The 21,368-nt window shown below is 36.7% G+C and overlaps 2 protein-coding genes across 2 annotated transcripts; both read left to right on the plus strand.

Annotated features, from left to right (window-relative positions):
- Window positions 1–2,773: 2,773 nt before the first annotated feature.
- On the plus strand, window positions 2,774–5,588 carry LOC306855593 (beta-crystallin A1-2-like; the record flags this gene model as incomplete). The annotated part of the gene is made up of 5 exons (XM_079394363.1): window positions 2,774–2,818; window positions 3,458–3,576; window positions 3,666–3,807; window positions 5,073–5,215; window positions 5,441–5,588. 5 exons carry the CDS (start codon window positions 2,774–2,776, stop codon window positions 5,586–5,588), a joined length of 597 nt encoding a protein of 198 aa, XP_079250489.1.
- Window positions 5,589–7,145: 1,557 nt separating this feature from the next.
- LOC306855569 (carboxypeptidase D-like) lies at window positions 7,146–21,022 on the plus strand (the record flags this gene model as incomplete). Its single annotated transcript, XM_079394333.1, has 21 exons — window positions 7,146–7,741; window positions 9,331–9,533; window positions 9,626–9,768; window positions 9,839–10,005; window positions 10,086–10,429; window positions 12,513–12,704; window positions 12,775–12,957; window positions 13,036–13,118; window positions 13,292–13,382; window positions 15,543–15,688; window positions 15,788–15,957; window positions 16,032–16,307; window positions 16,522–16,717; window positions 17,049–17,187; window positions 17,275–17,406; window positions 17,632–17,727; window positions 17,833–17,894; window positions 18,043–18,174; window positions 18,273–18,458; window positions 19,412–19,508; window positions 20,811–21,022. 21 exons carry the CDS (start codon window positions 7,146–7,148, stop codon window positions 21,020–21,022), a joined length of 3,846 nt encoding a protein of 1,281 aa, XP_079250459.1.
- Between the last annotated feature and the right edge of the window lie 346 nt (window positions 21,023–21,368).

The following is a 21,368-nucleotide window of genomic DNA, read 5'->3' on the forward strand; positions in this document are numbered from 1 at the left end:
ATGTGTGAACGTGCATTAATTCAAATTCAAAACAAATCGAATAAATAAAACACAAACCCCAGCAAATACGAAACTTTGTAACGCCAATATTATTTATTATTTAAAAGAAAAATAAAACTTATATAGCTTATATAAATGTGTTCTAGAATTTTTTTTATTTTTTTTTTTTACTTTAAATCTAATTTTAATTTATTTTAAGTCTGCTTTGACATGTTTACAATTCATGTGTCCCCAGGAGTTACATTTTTTTATTCAACACTCTTAAAAATAAAGTTTCCATAAAGGTTTCCCAAAGAACCTTAAGTAAACATTTCTTAAAATAGCCCCTGTTTTCTTTTTAATAATTTAAAGAATCTTTCGCCTCCATAAAGTACTTTTTGTGCAATTAAAAGTTCTTGATTATTCTTCCATATATGCCAATAAACATCCTTTACTGAATTTAGTGAAGCATTGAAGTCATGACAGTCCACCAGAGGACACCACACGACAGTACAACAAAACAAACTGACCTAACCTTTGATATAAATGAAATCAACATTTCATTCATTTATAACAGAAAATGAGACACTGATTTCTAAACGCAATGAAAAAAAAAGATTTTCACCAAATTATAAAATAATGCTCTCTATAATTAAATTTTGTGCCTGCCATCTTTGGATAATTAAAAAAACTCCCTTTTAACCAATATAGTTGTATTTATTAATACAATAGCCTAATATATTACATTATGATACAAACTGTCAAACCTTTATAGCTTAAAAGACATAACAAAAGCTTAAATAAATGTCATCAGCAACACGTTTATATTACAGTAATATTCATACAGAGGTGCGTTTATTAATAACATGACTGAGAGTGTGTATGTTTGTAGAAGAGGACATGCTCATTTCATTTCACGGGCCTGCTGAGCTGGCTTGTCTCTTTGTCATCACGGTGTAGCTGCTCTCATCAGCAGAAATCCACACACACACACACACACATGCACATACAGGCATTTTTACACACAACCAGAACTACATTTGACACACACACACTCACACAGAGCTTAACAAATACACGTCATACACATTCTACACACACACCTCCACCCTGGACAACAATGTGCTGACTGCAGTCTGTGTACGGGCCATTGTTTTGCAAAGAGACCTGGGTCGAGGTTGTGAGCAGAGCATCAGAAGTCATTTCACAATGAATGCTAAAGCTGTTCAGTTCATTTCAAATCACACAGACTGAAATGTTCAGCTCTATAAACAGTTAAAAAATTATTTTTGAAATACAAAAAAAAAAACGTTTTACAAGAAAACTCAATTTTCTAAATTTTGCATTAATTAAATGCCATTTGTGAAATTAACCAGCAATTGAGTTAAATAATTATTTCAAAGTAAATCCTACACCGTGCATATGCATCTTTCAATGTTAAAGTCTAAAAGACTACATAGTTTTTCTAAAAACCCATGAATTGTTCCTGAATTTAATATGTTGCATTGGAACACAGTAGTTTTAAGACATTTAAAGTGCTGTAATGTTATATTTGTCTGTATTTAAAGTCAAGCAGTATCCACTTCATCGCTTTGGAAAACACACTGATTGATATTAGCATCTGCATTGCCACGTTTTTCCATTTGTGGGCCAGAAACTCATCCGCGTTACTCACGGCATTAATCAGACATCGCCTCCGTAATCTGACCAAACCCCAGAAAACATGTAAGCAGCGGCTTGAAGATTGCACTCAGATGAACTGGAGACTTAAAACTGGAAATATAAATATTCACTGTTGTTTAGATTACTGTCACTTCATCACAGGCATCAACAAATTCAAACCTTGTATGTTGCGAAAACCACATATAGAACGTAAATATATTTCAAAGCTGTTTTAAATGTAATGAGTCTGTGAAATTCAAAATACTGTCGCAAAGATGTCTTCAATTCAAATTCAAAAGGCCTGAAATGAAAATCTCGAGATATAGTAAATGACCTTTTATGTAATTCACATAAATATGATCTACAATCAGATATTGGTATGCATTGCTACCCTTATAGTGCAAAAGTGAAGTGATCATCAGGGACCGAGAGATGGTCGTACGGCTGCCATGCAGCTCCATGGCTGCCCATTGGTGGAGATCACTTCATTGTAAAGAGTATGTGGAGGAAAGAAAGGCCTACAGCTCAGGTCAGAAACAAAAGGCATCCAAAGCAAAATGCTGACAGCAGCCGGGGTCTGTGAGTCAGGGAGCCCCATTGAAGCGGCGTCTGTATAAATAGCCCCACAGATGCCTGAGCAGGAGACCGCGTGGTGGATTCCCCTCAACGCATACAGCTCATTCTGTTGGGTAAGTCTGGTAAACCCTATACCTCTGCCAACTTTAAACCAGATAGTGATTAAACAAGTTTGGAGCATTAAATCTACAGAACGATAAATCAAACAATGATCCACTGATACAATCAGGTATGCTAATTATAATTATGATAGAGGAGATACTAGATTGTCGTTGACTAGCCGACCTGATGTGCATTAGACAGTAATATAAGCCACTCGGTTTAATTGATCCAACAGGGTTCAGGCTTGTTGCACAAAGAATGCTTATCCTTGACAACACTTGTACTGTTTTTTTGTTTGTTTTTTCACAGTAGGACAAGTTAGTGAAAGTAGGAATGTATGAAAATTGATCATCATGTATAGAATTTTAAAGATGTTAAACTATGTTTGTGTGTGCAAACTCTTCTGAGATGATTCCTTGCATGCAGGTCAGTCAGCGCTGAGATATCTGAAACAATGGCTCTGACAAACCCTATGTCAATGCCCATGGGACCATGGAAGGTGAAGTGATTTTATTAGATTTTTTGTTTATAGAAGAAAAAAAATATTTTATTTTATTTTAAATAGATCATTTAATTATTATTGTTTTTTTACAAACAATAAAAAAAGGATACAATGATATGTTTATTCAGCAAGGATGCTGTTTTTCTATTCATCAAGTATCTCAGTTTCCACAAAAATATTAAAAAGAAAAATATTATTATTATTCATATTTGAGTGCCAATAAAAATTGAGCATCAAATCAGCATATTAGAATGATTTCTGAAAGATCATGTGACACTAAAGGCTGGAGTAATAGCTACTGAAAATTCAGCTTTGCCACCACAGCAATAAATGATATTCTGAAATATATTCAGATAGAAAACAGTTTTATCAAATGGTAATAACATTTCACCATATTACTGTTTTACTGTATATTTGATCAAATAAATGCAGCCTTGGTGAGCATATAAGGCAGTTCTTCCAAAAAAAAAGTTTTAAAGTTGTTTTTTTCAACATAAATTAATTTTAAATTATTTAAAATTAGTTCCATTTTTAATGCAATTTGGAACAAATTAAATGGGTATCCAATTAAATCATCACTACAACATGTTAAACTAAAGATATTTGTGTGTATTTACACATTTCTTTCTTTCTCAGATTACCGTTTATGATCAGGAGCATTTCCAGGGCAGGCGTTGTGAATTCACCGCTTGCTGCCAGAACATCATGGAGTACGGAATGGAGACTGTCCGCTCCCTGAAAGTGGAGTGTGGCGCGTGAGTAAAAGCAAACATCTTCAATTAACCTGAGTAAATATCTCTTCCTCTTTCCAGCCCCGTCTCCTAATTGTTTTTTCTGACTCTAGCTGGGTAGGGTTTGAGCACTCTACCTTCAATGGCCAGCAGTTCATCCTGGAGAAGGGAGATTACCCTTGCTGGGAGGCCTGGAGTGGTAACAATGCCTATCGCATTGAGAGGATGATGTCCTTCCGCCCCATCTATTCTGCTGTGAGTGAGACCATCTGCACCAGAGACACACAATTTACACACAGACTCTCTGATCATCACTATTTCTCAACACATTTATATTTTTGACATAGTTGTAGATACATGGTATTAAATTTAATTGAGAATAAATTTAATTTGAATTGAGCTAGCAAACAAATTGTATAAAGTGTAACTGAAATAGAATAAATGATAATAAAATAAAATAATAAATCATATGAATAAAATGTATATAAAAATGTAAATATACTAATAATCATTGCTTGAAAAGCTACACATGTTTATTTATTTACTTACTTACTTACTTGCACACGTTCCATACACCATAATGAGAAATATTAGAAATATAAATCTAAAATATTTGTTTAAAAAGTAATAATAATAAAATATTAATCTAATTTACCTAAAATATTAATAATCAATGTTAATCATGCTATCATACACAAAGGGGTAAAATACCTTTACATTTAGTCATTTAGCAGACGCTTTTATCTAATATGACTTACAAATGAGGACAATGGAAGCATTTAAAATCAACAAAAGAGCAAAGATACGCAAGTGCTATAACAAGTCTCAGTTAGCTTAATGCAGTACACGTGGCAAGTTTTTTTTAAATTATATAATAAATAAAAAGTAAAAAGATAGAAAGATAGAAAAAGAATAGAGCAAGCTAGTGTTAGAGGCCTTTTTTGCTTTAGTTAAATCTATATAAAAAATAGATAGAATACAAAAAGATTAGAAAAGCTAGTGTGTGTGTGTGTGTGTGTGTGTGTGTGTGTGTGTGTGTGTGTGTGTTTTTTGCAGTTAGTAAATGAATAAAGTGCAAGTCTAAAAGGGACAAGTATTTTTTTAAAGAATAGAATTCAAATATAGAGTGCTAGAGTTAGAGGGTCAAATAAAGATGGAAGAGATGTGTTTTTAGATGATTCTTGAAGATGGAAAATAAAATATGAAATATTTGTTAAAAAAAGCAATAAATAATCAAATATAAATGTAATTTATCTAATATTAAATCGAATTTATTTTTGTATTTATTATTAATCATTTTTATGGTCATTTTATGGTTCATGGTGGAAGAACATTTCCTAGAATGCAATATCTTGTCCATTTCGTTGTGCTAGAGTTGTGTGACTGTTACACTGCAATAAACTCAATTTCCATTTGCAGACAGGGCAAATTTGAAACCATGAACTTAAAGGGAAACAGTTCTTCAAATTAGAATTTTCACTCAACAAGTGTCATGTCTTTCTCTCTCCATTGTGAATCAGATGCACAGTGATTGCCGTATGACGCTTTTCGAGTGTGAGAACATGACTGGAAAGCAGTGGGAGGTGTGCAGTGACTACCCCTCCTTGCAGGCTATGGGATGGTGCAACAACGAGATCGGCTCCATCCAAGTCATGAGTGGCGCGTAAGTACTATTGCCCGAATGGATTTTAATCACCTGATCATTACGGTCAAACATTTTTGGTCCAAAAAAGGTTTTCTGGCTTTTTTCTCTTATGCTGGTTTTGATCTGTATCTTAAAAAGCGTGGCGTCACTGTATTCATCACTGCATTCGTCAACATTTGAGAAATCAAACGCTCCACTTGGCTTCCATGGTAACATGCCACCTCTCTCTCCCTGTTTCTCTAGCTGGGTATGCTACCAGTATCCTGGTTACCGTGGTTACCAGTACATTATGGAGTGCGACTGCCACGGAGGCAAGTACAGGCACTACAGGGAGTACGGCTGCCACGCTCAGACCCCTCAGATCCAGTCTATCCGTAGGATCCAGCATTGAGAGGAACCAGCCATGTCCTTCCTCCCTTCCCTGCCTTCTTCCTCCTTCTGAGACCTTCAAACTTCCACTTCCTCCATCCCTCAGTTCCCAGCCTTGCAAGATGGTTTGTTGACCCGGACGGCAGGCTGGTATACTGGTTTACCCACTACACGAGGAAAGAAAGACAAACTATTGACGGCAGGAACGATGAGAAGAAAAAGTCCTGTATGATGACAGCCGAACGGACGTGGTGCGGTGAGAAGCTGGGAGCTTTGCTCTTCTTTCGTCATGACTTGATCATCATGATCATAGCCATTGCAGTTTCCATGGTCAACTTCTGTATGATATTTGATGAATAAAGAACATGAGCATAAAATCTAAAGAAACAAAAAAATAGAATAATTGATATCAGCTGACTGTGGCGTGTGGATCTTTCCTGACTTTAAATGAACCAAACTCTCACATCAGTCACTTTTAGAAAAGGTGTGAACATTAAAATTTGAAATAAAAAAATATGTCTCAGAATTGACATTAAAACATAACAAGGACAGGCGTTTGTACTCACATGGCAATAGATGGTCCTCTAATTTGTCAGTCAAGTCACCTTTATTTATATAGCACTTTATACAATACAGATTGTGTCAAAGCAGCTTTACAGTATTAAACAGGAAAATAGTGTGTCGATAATGCAAGGACAACAGTAAACACTCAATTTTCCAGTTAAAGTCAGTTTATCATTAATATAGTGATGTCATCCAAATGTAAACCACTAAATTACCTTTCAGATGCTACTTTATCAACATATAAAATGACTGTAAATTAAATTTACAGGTGATGAAACCATTCTAAATGTAAAGAAAGGAGAGGTAAAGGGCTTCATTTGCTGCTTTTTATTTATTTATACTTCGTATAAATATATATGTATAAAATTATCGCTAAAAGGCATATCTAAGTGTGTGTGTGTGTAATATGTAAACATTTTCCAGATAATTTAATCATTTTCTTTTAGTACAGTGATTATAAACATGGTTAAAATTAACTTTTTTACATGAAAAATACAGATGCCTTTATATTTAAGGGGGTTAAAACTTTAGTATATGTACAACATTTTTATGACATCATATTGAAAAACTACCTGGAATTTCGTTTACCACACTGCAGGACCATACAACAGAACTGGAATGTTTAAAGATATATATATATATATATATAATTAAAGAAATTATCACATAAATGCATTTTACATTGTACATAAAGTAGCCTATACACATTTAACTTAATCTCGATGGTAAAAAAAAAAAAAAAAAACAGTACGGAAAATTGACAACCACCCCTTAACAAATGGCAGTGGTTTAATCCAGACTTTAGTTTGACCCTGTGCAAACCAATTTAATACTGATTATGCCGAGTGCAATATATTAGTGTCCCTAATTTTGATTCGATGCGTTTAACCTGCACATTGACAGGCCAGTGGTGAACAATCTGTGATGGCTCAACAAAAAGGCAACTAACGATAAAACAACTAACAAAAGCTAAAAATAATCATTAAAGTCACTACTAAGCTACTACAAACACATAATGCATACTTTGTGGCTCATTTTGCCGCATATTTTAATAGTTTCGCACCAAATACTCGGTTTGAGACGCACCAAGAAAGTTCAGGAAGAAACATATAAAGGATACTACAACTACGCTGACATGACCGATCGTCTTCAGCGTTTTTCTCTAAAGTACGCGCATATTTGCAGCCTCTCGAGCATCGGGCAGTCTGTCGAGGGAAGGGGGCTTTGGGTCATGAGAATAACAACGAATCCGACTAAGGACGTGCCGGGCAAACCGAGGTTCAAGTATGTGGGAAACATCCACGGGGACGAGGCTTTATCGAGGCAGTTGTTAGTGTATCTGATTGAGCACCTGTTGACTCAGTATGGCCGCGATGTGAGAGTAACAGAGCTGGTGAACCGGACTGACATCTATATAATGGCCAGCATGAATCCTGACGGCTTTGAGCGCGCGGTGGAGGGGGACTGCACTGGCAGCAGCAGCGAAGGCCGCGAGAACAACAAACATTATGACCTCGATAAGAGCTTCCCAGACCGGGATGAGTCCTTCAGTAAGACCTCAGAAGACCTACCGGAGGTTATAGCTATCATGAAATGGATTCTTGAGAAAAAGTATGTTATTTTTTTGCTTTGTAGTTTTAATAGTCTCTACACAGTTATTAAATTCAATTATTGTTTATATACACTTACAAATGTTTTAAATTTGGCACTGACAACCTTGCCATTAAAATCTTTAAAAAAAAAAAATATTATTATTATTATTATTAGGAGGGTCAGCTAGGGTCATCCCATTTGATTTTCTTGTCACATAAATTCACTCTGACTTTAATTTAGCTAACAATAATAATAATAATAATAAAATATTCTACATTTTAAACCACATTGATGTTTTTAGGGTTTTCAGTTGATTTGTGAAGACTATTTAAAAACACCTTTTAATACAAACAAAAATAATATAAAATTAGTAAATTTAATAATAAAATAATTATACACACACATCTGTCATGAAATGGATTCTTGAGAAAAGGTATGTTTTGGTAGTTTTAATAGTCTATTTTCTCTGCAAAGTTATTAAATTCAAACAAGGTTTTCAAGGCAAACACTTTATTATTTATATAAATTTACAAATTTTAATCAAATCATTTGGCACCAACAACCTCAATTAACCTTGCCATTAAAATCCATGTCATTAAAATTATTTGATATTTATTATTAAGAGGGTCAGCAGGGGTCTTCCCTTTTGATTTTCTTGTCTGTTGGCTGACTGCAAATTGGTTGTCACACTGACTTTGATTTAGCCAACTAAAATAAAAAATAAAAAATTAAACCACATTGACATTTTTACAGTTTTCAGTCAACTGATTAAAACTATTAAAAAGACTAAAATTGAGAGAGTTTGCCTTGGCACTTGGCAGCTAACTGGAATTATTTTATGGGGAAGCATTAAGGCCTGGTTTCACAGACTTGGTTTAGACTAAGCCAGGATTAGGCCATAGCTCCAATAGGACATTTAATAATTTTTATAAACGTGCCTTAGTAAAAAACATTACTGGTATGAATCCTGAGACAAGACAAGAAGGCACTGACATGTTTTAAGATCAATCAATGCAAGTTTCTTTCAGCTCAGAGTTACATTTAAATCTGAGACTAGGTTTAAGCCTTGTCTATGAATTCAGGGGTTAAATTACTAACTGGAAATTAAAAAATAATAAAACTGAACTAAAATGAAAACTAACTAAAAAATTTATAAAATAAGCCTAACTAGTAATACTTAAAAATGAATGACAAAAACACACAGATTACTAAAAAATTAAACAAAAGTGAAAACAATCTAAAAATAAAAAGTAATAACTTATTCAGAATGTTAATAAAACATATAATACTAAGTATATTAGTGTATAGTACTAAACAATACCGTATACACTACAAATATTGTATAGCACTACAAAATATAAATTAATTTGAATAAATTAAATTATTTTAAAATGAATTGATCCAGACACCAAATATTTTTATTTATTTTATTTTTTTTTGAGAAATTGGCATAACATTTTATTCTAGACTGGAAAAAATGAATCTCTGATTATTCGGCAATGAAACCAATTATTCAGTGGTGTAATGTTCTCTTGCTTCTGATCTGAGAAAGTCAGATCTTTTCTCAAGAAGTGTTTCCTACCATGCTGTGTGTCGTTTTTTTCAAGGTTTGTCTTGTCTGGTAGTCTACATGGGGGCTCAGTCATGGCCACCTACCCCTTTGATGACGGCAGTTCTTATGCAACCTCAGGGCTGAGAGCAGATGATGCTCTGTTTCGTCATTTAGTACAAACCTACACTGAGAACCATCCCGTTATGAGGATGGACAATCCTGGCTGTCCTGACGATCCAGACAAAAGCTTGGGAGATGGTATAACAGTTTGAAATTAAAATCAGGCCTTGTACACAAGTGGAACTCCATTGAACTTTGGTTCAATGATATGGTGTCCTGTCTGTGCACAGGGGGAATGCAGGATTACAACTACTTCAAAGGGAACTGCTTTGAAGTCACTTTTGAATTGAGCTGCTGCAAGTATCCACCAGCTTCTCAGCTTTTCACCGAATGGACAAACAACAAGGAGGCCCTTCTTGCCTACATACACCAAGTGAGCTGATTTGAATGTTTTGTGTAGTCCCATGGGTGGTGTAACAAACCTTATTTCACTTCTGTTTTAGGCACATATTGGTGTGAGAGGTTTCGTAATGACCAGATCAGGCTTTGGTCTCCCAGATGCAACAATCTCTGTTTCTGGAACTGATCACAACATCACAACTTGGATGTTTGGTGATTATTATCGTCTGCTGCTGCCTGGAAGATATGACATCACTGCTAGCTCACCTGGGTGATTATATGTAGATGCATAAAAGAATAATTATGAAATGGAATTGGTCCAGTTTAATGGAACTTCATGTTATCTTTCAGATATCTTTCAAATACGGTCAAGAATGTGCCAGTGATTGAAGGCAAAGCCACGCTGTTAAACTTCACTCTTGAGGAACCTGTAGAGGAGATGTTAATGCGAGATCCCTCTAAACAACCTGTGGTAACCAATGAAGGTCTGAATACACCTGGGTCTCCCACCTCAAGGTCTCCAATCCATACTTTGGATTTCCGATATCATAGTTATGATGAAATGGAGATGTCCTTGCAACTACTTGGCGCTGTCCATCCTTCCATCACTTACCTGTACTCTGCTGGACGATCAGTGCAGGACAGGAATCTTTATGTAATGGAGATATCCACCAATCCTGGTGTTGATCAGAGAGGTGCGAATGCGTACGATCAAGTAGTTATACAGGTGCATCTCAAAAAATTAGAATGTCAAATTTATTTTATTTTTTGGCAACTTATTTCAAAAAGTGAAACTCTCATATTCTAGATTCATTACATGTAAAGTGAAATATTTCAAAAGTTTTAATTTTGATGATTAGAGCTTACAGCTCAAGAAAGTCAAAAATCCAGTATCTCAAAATATTAGAATATTTACATTTGTTTCATTAAATGACCATCCCTACAATTTTGGATATCTCGTGTTCTTTGAAACCACAGTTATGGGGAAGACTGCTTACTTGGCAATGCTCCAGAAAACAATCATTGACACCCTCCACAAAGAAGGCAAGTCACAGAAGGTCATTACTGAAAGGGGTGGCTGTTCACAGCAAGGTTATTTTCATAAACGAAAACTAAGACGAAAAAGATTGATGGAAAATTTCGTAAACTATTGTAAAATAGTAAAATATATAAAATGTAAAATATTTTGACATTTTATATAATTTCAAAGAACTAAAACAAAACTAAACTTAAAACGGTTATTGAAAAACTAACTGAAATAAAATAATAAATCGTTTTCGGAATCATTACGTTCTCACCCCTTGGCGGAAAAATATACGAGCTGTGTGACAGTTTAGGGAAATACCTGTAAATGGTACATCAAGCACATGGGGTTATCTGACGGAGAGACACAAAGCAGTTTAAAGCACAATAATAAATTATAATTTGTTACATTTTTATATAGCGCTTTACATGGAAGGGGGGGGATCTCCTCAACCACCACCAATGTGCAGCATCCATCTGGATGATGCGACGGCAGCCATATTGCGCCAGAACTCCCACCACACACCAGCTTATTGGTGGAGAGGAGACAGTGATTAAACCAATCAGTGTATGGGTTTGATTAGGAGGCCATGATGGTCAGAGGCCAATGGGCAAATTTGGCCAGGATGCCGGGGTTACACCCCTAATCTTTTCGAAGGACATCCTAGGATTTTTAATGACCACAGAGTCAGGACCTCTGTTTAACGTCTCATCTGAAGGAACCGTACTTTTTACAGTAATGGTGTGCCCGTCACTACACTGGGCCATTAGGACCCACGCAGACTGCAGGGTGAGCACCCCCTGCTGGCCTCACTAACACCTCTTCCAGGAGCAACCTAGGTTTCCCAGGAGGTTCCCAGAGTCCTGCACGGGTCTTGTTTGGTAAACGTGCACCAGCAGTAGGCTACTTAACAGAACACCAGACCCGTTATCCAACAGCAGTACTAATTTAGTTCTGTACCAGACCAGAATCGTTTGACAGTTCGAACCGAACCCACATTAATCTACAACTGGTGTTTGCCCATTGTGTTTAATCAAGTTCAATGCAGCGGGCTACCAGGAGATTTTGGAGCACTTTATGCTTCCATCTGGTGACAAGCTTTATGGAGATGCTGATTTCCTTTTCCAGCAGGAATTTAGCACCTGCCCACAGTGACAAAAACACTTCCAAATGGTTTACTGACCATGATGTTACTGTGCTTGATTGACCAACCAACATGCCTGGAATATTGTAATCTATGGCATATTTTCAAGAGAAAGATGAGAAACAGTCGATCCAACAGTACAGACAAGCTGAAGGCTCAATAGTGCCTCAGCAGAGCCACAGGCTGATCTCTTTCATGCCACACCTCACTGATGCTGTCATTTATGCTAAAGGAGCCCCGACCAAGTATTGAGTGCATAAATGAACATACTTTAAAGAACTTGAACTTTTCTGTTTTGCAAATCCTTTTTTTTTTATTTATTTTTTTTTTAATTTTTTTTTTTTTTTATTGATCTTAGGAAATATTCTAGTATTTTGAGATACTGGATTTTTTACTTTCAGCTGTAAGCTCTAATCATCGAAATTAAAACAAACTTTTTGAAATGTTTTACTTGACATGTAATGAATCTAGAATATTTGAAAGTTTCACTTTTTGAAATGTTACCAAAAAAAAAAAATTTTCATGATATTCAAATTTTTTTAGATGCACCTGTACAGTATAAAAATATTTCTCAACTGATCATTTGTGATCATCTCTTTACTTCATCCAGGCAAACCAGAAGTCATGTTTTTGGGTAACCTCCATGGAAATGAGTTTATCGGACGTGAGATACTCTTAAACCTGGTTGAGTACTTGTGTCGCAATTATGGCAAAGATCCATTGGTCACACGTCTGGTCAATAGCACAAGAATTCACATCATGCCTTCCATGAACCCAGATGGGTATGAATTGGCACTAAAAGGTACGAGAAAACGCATTGACAGGTTGTTTCATTGTTGACTTCTGAATTTACCCTCATTTTCTTCTCGTAGCTCCCAATGAACGGGTCTCAGGAGACTTAAGTATTATTGGACACGGTAACAGTCACCGTGTTGACCTGAATGCAAATTTCCCTAAACAGTCAGGATCAGGAAATACTGTTGAAGCAGAAACTCTGGCAGTGATAAACTGGATCAAGGATCACTTCTTTGTACTGTCTGCAAGTATACGTGGAGGTACAGAAAGTGGCTTGGTTTTCTCTTTAAAATGTTAGTTTTTTTTAAATAATACTGTCCTGCTACTGTTTTCTCTAGGGTTTAGGGGAGTCGTCTACCCCAGCTCCCTTGACTCTGTTGATGAGGACCTGTTTAAATCAGTTGCAAAAACCTATTATGTGGTATGCATATTGTATATGCTGTATAATGTTGAATTATATAACATTAATGTGACATTTGTGACATTTTATTCAACTAAATCACCAGCAGAAAACGTGTTGAATATCAGTGTTTTCTAATGCTTGTATCACAAGTCTTTCTTAAATTGTTTTATACTGTTGTAATTTTATTCCAGCAATCTCTGGCTTTTCAAGAGCCTCAGGCCTGTGATGTACCAAGAACCAGAGAGAAAAAAGGCAATAAGCACCATCGCCCATTAATCACAGGTCAGCCTAAAGCATAATCACTAATTTAAAGAAAATTATATCAGAATTTAATGTTTGGGAATGGTAAAAGTAGTAGCAGTATTTGTTATTGAAAGAAATCTCTTGTGCTGACCAAGGCTGCATTTATTTGTTCAAAAATGGAGTAAAACAGTAATATTGTGAAATGTTACAATTTAAAATAATTTATAATGTCATTTATACCCGTGATGGCAAAGCTGAAATTTCAACAGCCATTACGCCAGTCTTCAGTCACGTGGTTCTTCAGAAATTATACAAATGTTTTGATGTGCAAGAAATTTTTTATTAGGGGTTCAAGCGTATAGCGCTGAAACCCTATTGTAATTGTTAGAATAGTCACGGATGAATGATTTCCACGTAAAACTGATCGTGCAGACCAAACCGTAAGTTGTAGAGACTTGAAACTTGGAGGGTTAGTAGTACTCACACCGCCTACAGTGTGACTGAGGCTCACCCCAATTGGCCTGATGGGGGTGCTACAGCAATGGAAAGCACGAAATCGCTCATAACTCCTAAACCGCAAGTGTCGTTTGCTTTTTTTGCAAAACCTACATTTGCGAATTAGTCCTAGGTATTTCGCCCAATCGGAACCAAACCAGTGCAGAAAGATTCTCTGGAGAGTGAATAATATAATTATAAAAAATTAAAAAAAGTTTTACTTTCGACTCACCGTGGCAAACGGATGCCAAAACGTTTGAAGGGGGCAGGGCCACTTTTAGTAAAATGCCTATAACTTCTGAACGGAATGAGATCTTTGCCGAACATGTATGTATTAGCTCAAGCTGAGGTCACAGGAAAGAAATGGCAGAGATTGGCCACTTGCTGGCGCTATAAGAGGGGAAAACAAATACAAATGTCTATAACTATGCAACCATTTGTCCTATCAACATGAAAATCGCTGTGCACAGTCTTGGTCCAAAGTGGCACAAGTGTCTATGGGGATATTTGCGTATCTCCAAAAAAAAAAACATGGCCGGCATTGGCCGATGAAGTTTGAGCATCTATTAGACAAGGTTAACAGAGGCTGATTGGAACTCGAAACTCAGTCGGCCTGTTTGACTCATGGCCCCAAAGGTCTGTGAGAAATTAAATCTCAGTCAATTTCAATCAGCCACGGGGGCGGTATCGCATTTTTTGAAGGCGTAAACAATTGTACATTGCACGGTTTTTCGCACATACACGCGATATTCGTATCATATGATGCACCTCCTCGTTCCGAACGACTTTGCCTCTAGAACTACTGTCAATCAAACCAATTTTTAAAATGATTGAGAAGAGGTGAAAAACCTACTTTTGCGAACTAGTCCTAGGTTTTTCTCTCAATCTGGAAAAAACCACCGCAGTGCAATTCTATGGACTCTCTAGGTCAATAATTATCAAAAATGTTGATATTTATCCTTTGGGAAGCTATAAAGGGGTTCTTTAGAAAAGGAACCTGTCCAAATATACCCAAAAGCCTAAACAAAAACTCAAAACTTCACGAAACCCGCTGAGCACATGCGACAGGTGATTCTAAACAATCATGCAAAGTTTCAGGGAGATCAGACCACAGTTGGCACTATAACAGTCATAAACGTCTAAAAACACATTTCTATGGTAAATCACCTGGATTTGCCAAAAAGGGTTTTTTAATCATTGATTTAGGTGGCTACGGGCTTGCTAAATAATACGTAATGTATTGTTCCTTTGTGCTTAAAGCGCTTGAACCCTGGTAATCGCTGCTTGCAGCTATATTTATTATGATCAATATCAATGTTGAAAACGGTTGTGCTGTTTAATATTCTTGTGAAAACCATGCAAGGCTTTTCAGGATTGTTTGAATGGAAAGTTCAAAAGGACGGATTTTATTTGAAATGGATCTTTTGTAACAAATCTCTTTACGTGTTGCTTTTGATCCTTTTAATGTGTCTTAGCTGCATAAAATAATTAAAGGAGGGTGAGTAATAACAGAATTTTAATTTTTGGGTGAACTAACCCTTTAAAAAATAAATGAATAATATTCCTGGCCCTACATTTTTGAAGGATATTGTACACTTAGTTTTTTTTTTTTTTTTTTTAAGTCTTAATTGTTTATTAATAAGTACATATTCTTAGAGTGTCCTGTTTCACATTGAAATCAACACAGTTTTTGCATAACGGTAGGAATTGATATGCTGACTTGGGCATATCACAGCACAGACACTTTAGCCGTTAACATCGGTCTGAGCTGTGAACTACTTCCACCAGAGGAGTTGCTCTCAGAATACTGGGAGAAGAATTATGGAGCACTCTTGCACTTTATACAACAGGTGATTCGTTCTTGATCATGATCAACACATTAGTCATTTTCTTGGGTGAGCTATTCCATTTAAACCTGTGCGTGGTTTGTGTGATGTCCCATATGACAGGTTCACTTGTTTGTGAGGGGTGTGGTGACTGATGGTCTTTCTGGCAAAGGCATTGCTAATGCCACAGTCATGGTGGAAGGCTCAATCCATCATGTCCACACTAGCAGCACAGGCCAGTACTGGAGACCTCTGGCTCCTGGTTCATACCATATCATCGCTTCTGCTCCAGGGTGAGAAATGGGCAAATTAAGAGAATGCAAGTTATAAAATGGATAAGCCATTGTTTTCTGTGATCTATCCACAGTTATGTTCCAATATCGGAATCTGTCCGGGTGTTGGAGTCTCGGGTGGAGCAGGTGGACTTCAAGTTGACCAGAGATGCGTTGCAGCCATCTATTGAGGAAGGAGAACAGAAGGACTTTGAGAAACTGGTGGAACGGCTTTTAGCCCCTGGTGAGTTGGATCAGTTGGTCCGCAGCCTTCTCCCTGCTCAGACCTTGCGGTACCGAACCTACAGGGAACGCTCGGCGTTCCTGCGTGGATTGACCTTAAACTTCCCTCGCATCACACGGCTGTACAGGTATGTAATACTGAAGATGTGTCTTTTGGTTCTTAGCAAGCACCACATCTGATTAAGACTTGAGATGATTGGGCCAGTATTTAACCATCTAGAACAGCATAAGCAAATCATCATGTAGATCATGGGTGTTTATTGAATGAAGTTGGAAGGTAAATTATGTTGTGAATCTTCAGTTGGTGGTGGTTTTTTTTTTTTTTTCTCCTCCTGGGGTCAGTTTGGGTCAGAGCACTGAGATTAGAACTATCTGGGCTCTTGAGATCGCTGGCAATTTGGAGGTCCTTCAAGCTGCTGAACCCAAGATCCTTTTTGTGGCCGGAGTCCATGGTAATGCAGCAGTAGGTCCAGAGTTGCTGTTCGAATTTGCTTCTGTTCTCTGCCTCAATTATGGAAGGAATTCCGCCATCACCAAGGCAAGCATCACAAAACTTCTCAATAAACCCATAATCCTTCAGTTATTTACGGTGTACCTCCATTTGCAAGAGAATGGAAAGTTTTTCTGGGGAACCCAAAACATTTGAGAGAGAATGTAAAACTTTTGTTAGAATGCAAAAGTTTGGCAGTCAAATACAGAGCATGTTGCTAAGCTAACAGAAAATATATAGGACATCCAACCTTTCTTTTTTAATTAGAAACCTTTTGGAATATCTAGTGGGTCTGGTCTGCATTTATCGTATATATAGAGAACAGAGTTTGTGTATGTCAAGGATTTTTTTTTTTTTTTTATTTTTTTTTCCTCCTCAGCTGATTGACAGGAGCAGGATACTGATTCTCCCATGTGTGAACCCTGATGGTAGAGAGCAGGCACTAGAGGGATTCTGCTCATCCAGTAAGGGGTACACCAACGCTCATGGCACAGACCTGGACACGGATTTCTTCTATGGTCAGCCAACACTCAGCAATGAAATCATGTTATTGAACACTTCAAAGCTTTGGTTAGAGTAAATATAAGGTTTGTCTTTATACTTAGGCAATGCATCCGCACAGCCAGAGACGCGTGCAGTGATGGATCTGATTTATGGAGGGGGTTTCTCTCTCTCAGTAGTGTTGGAGGGAGGCTCTCTGCTGGCTACATACCCCTATGACCGACCTAATCAGCATGGTAACCAACAGCACTATATATATAAAAAATATATTTATTTCCCATTCTTTGTATTTGGGGCCCCTTAACTTTAAATACTAAACTCTGGCATATAAATGATCCAGCACAGTTTGGATCCACTCAAGAAGGTTCACAAGAAATTTCACATGCTCAAAGTTGTGTGATGGCAGCTGTAGTGGAAATTTAGTTTTAAGCAGGTTATAAAAAATTCAATTGACTCCACAGCACAAAATGAGGAGACATTGAGATATTTGGCCTCCTTGTATGCCAGCAGTCATCCTTTAATGCACTTGGGTAACCTGGGATGTACAGAAAAGTCAGGTACTTTTAAAAAGACTTTCAAATTTGAAGATTAAAAAGAAAATACTGCTATAATTATGGAATCATCTTCATATCATGCTTTGTGATTTGGATACAACCCAACAGAGCAAATCCCAGAAGGGATTCTTAGGGGTGCGGATTTCAGCGCTCACACTGGCAGTATGAAGGTATTGGAGTCGTTTTAGATAATCTGAATAGCAGATATTGTATCTTTTGTATCTCCTATATATTCTCCTCCAATGTAGCTCTCAGATTTCATTTTCTGCATATTCCAAGTTGTATGTCTTTAAGAAAATACAAATGTTGCTCTTTCAGGACTTTAGTTTGGATGTGGGCGTTTGCCCTGAAATCACGGTATACACTGGCTGTTGTATGTTCCCATCTGAACGTCAGCTCTTCTCGCTGTGGATGGAGAACAGACTGCCTCTTTTCCGCATGCTGCTGGAGGTGGACACATTTGAACTACTTTTATCATCTAATAACCATAATTTCAGGCAACTTAAACTCATTTTAATTCATATTTTCCTCCTGTTTTATCTTTGAAGGTTCATAGAAGGCTGAGTGGTGTCGTGAGGGACAGTAAAGGCCGTCCGGTGTCGGATGCTGTTGTTGTGGTGAACGGCTCTATGAATGTTCATGCAGACAGTGAGGGTCACTTCACCATTCTCGTGGCTCCAGGCACACACCAGCTGCTGGTTCAGGCCCATGGATATCAGCAAGAACTCCAGCAGGCAGGTTCTAGTTTACTAACAGCTTTAAAGGGGTGTTATCACTTTTAAATTTTAAAATGTATATTAACTTTTTTTTCCCATTTTAATATGGATGATTTTGTCATGATAAAACCATAAGTTAAATTTAATACACTACCTTACAGAAGTTTGGGGTCAGTAAGGTGTTTTTAATGTTTGCTTTAAGAAATGAACATGTATTCAGCAAAGATGAAATAAATTGGCCATAAAGACATTTTATAGGGTAAATATTTCTGTTTTATATGAATGCTATTTTTCTATTTTAAAAAATTATATTCTAACCTTATATTCAAAAAATAAGAATCCTGAAAAAAGAATAAGATTTCCACAAAAAAAAGAGAGAAAATGAGGGGAAAAATGTTGCAGTTTGGTAAGTGCTGATAAACACAGCAAAAAAGACCACAATGTCGTGATTTCATGATGAATTTAAAATATTGAAGACAAAATATTTTAAACCATTTAAATCTAAAACAACAATTATTATTATTAATTAGCAATATTACTGTTTATTGTATTTTTAGTAAATGCAGCCTGGGTGAGCACTTTAAAACTTTTTTTTTTTTTTTAATCTTACAAATCCCAAACCTTTGAATGGTAATTATTAATTACATTACCATTCAAAGGTTTGGGATTCATAAGATTAGTTTTTTTTGGGTGTGTATGTGTGTGCATATATATATATATATATATATATATATATATATATATATATATATATATATATATATATATATATATATATATATATATATATATATATATATATATATATATATATATATATATATATATATATATATATATATACACACACACACATGCATACGTACACGTGTGTGTACTATTGGGCTGAGCTGATAACACTGCTTCTGTCCAGCAGGTGGTGAAATTACACGCATAATACTACTGTCTCATCATCCTTCCTGTGGTTTTAGGTGAATATATCCTCAGACAAAGTGACCAGCCCCATTGTGATCGACTTTACAGCAGACCGGGCTCCATTGAGTCGGGGAGTCTTTTTAATTGCCACAGGTATTTATAAAAAAAAAAACTAAAACTTTGAAAAACACTTTAAAGGTGCCATAGAATGCATTGATACAATATTTTAAATTGTTCTCTGATATCTACATAGAAGGTACAGTATGTGGCTTAGGTAAGGGCAAACATTCTCCAGAAACCGTTTTACATGTCGATTTACAACCCTAGGATTTCTCCCTAGAATGAAACGGTCTGTTATTGGCTTATTTGGAAGGGTCATGAATAATAATGTTGAGCTCTGCTCTGATTGGCTGTTTCACAGTGCGGCTCATTTCAGTAGCTCGCAGGAAGGAAACACAGGGAAAATATATATTTCAATACTTTTTGTGCGCAGTTATATCGTTGGGTAACTATACTGTAAATAAAATGCGGGCATCAGGGAGCCGCTATTAATATGCTGGGCATTGAAACTGCTTGGGAATGCACGATCGCATTTTACTTTCAGTTTCGAGATTCGCGATCGTTTGTTTATACTATGGAGCGGTAGTACTTACCACACATTTTACAAGATCAGATGCTTGTCAGTGGTGCTCAGGATCTGTAAATCATTCGCCATCATCCTCCGTCATCTCTGTGGTAAGTGAAATCTTATGTACTGTAACAGGCTACAGCTAGCAACGAGCTAACCATGTCTCTTTAGTGGCTCACGTTATTTTATTAGAACGCGTTATTTGTTTTCCTTGCCATTCTGAATACAGACACCAACCCATCCCTGCACTTCACATCCCCTGCACAGCCTGGGACATAGCATCTATTTCCATGATCTGCCATTTTCGCTGTTGTCCTCGCTTGTTTCTTCACAATACCTGCAGAACTTCTGATGGTGCGGCGGGCCTAGAACATGGGCGGGTATATGCAAATGTTAGGGGCGCAACTATTAGTGATCCCGACTGTTACAGTCGGTGTTATGTTCTGATTCGCCTAGTTTTCAGTGGTCTTTTTTTATTCACGAGATTTACATGAGGAAACGATGGTGTTTGAGGCTCACTGTATGTCATTTCCATGTACAGAACTCTTATTATTCAACTATATCATGGTTAAGGCAGTTTTACATTCTATGGCACCTTTAATCCTTACTCTTTTCTGTTTCCAGTGATCTTATTGGTCAAAAAATCAGATTCTAAGTTACTCAGAAAATATATATATATCTTTTTTTCTTCCAGTTTAAAATTGTAAAATGTTAACTTTTTTTTTTTTTTTTTAAGGCTGTAATGATTATACGTTTAATGACTGCTCCTTGAAACTAATAAATGCTTAATGTAGTAAACTGTCCTAAAATTCTTCATTCTCCTCTAGCCTCTTTGATGAGCCTCTTAATCTGTGCTCTCCTCATCTGGCACCTTCGCTCTGCCAAGTTCAGCCGTATACGAGACGGGGTTCGTTGGTTGCGTCGTAAGAGGGATGTCCTCCAAATGGAAGCAATGGCTTCAGAGAAATCACCCTTGCGACAGGAGTTTCTGGATGAGAGCGAGAGTGAAGATGACCCTTTCTTTGTGGAGGGTCGCTGAATGTACTGTCACAGTGATCAAGAATGAAATGTCATTCTGTCTTTATACTTGGTACATCAAATGACTTTGTGAATGACCGATGCAGATCTGTCTATGTTTAGTAAACAGTGAACTTTGCAACCTTTGGTCTCCTAAACTTCATATAATAAGCATTTACCAAGCTTGTTGCTAGTAGTGGATGCACAGCTAGTCGGGTTCAAGTGTGTAGTGCATTGGATGAACAGCAGGTAGCAGTAAAGCACTTAGACATTTGAGAAAAATAAACAAATGTGAATGGGGTTGAGGACTGATGTTACATCATATAATGGCTAAGCAAAGCATCACAGTCACCCATAGAGTTACAATC

This window comes from Barbus barbus (genome assembly GCF_936440315.1).
Source record: "Barbus barbus genome assembly, chromosome: 36".
Classification (NCBI taxonomy): Eukaryota; Metazoa; Chordata; class Actinopteri; order Cypriniformes; family Cyprinidae; genus Barbus; species Barbus barbus.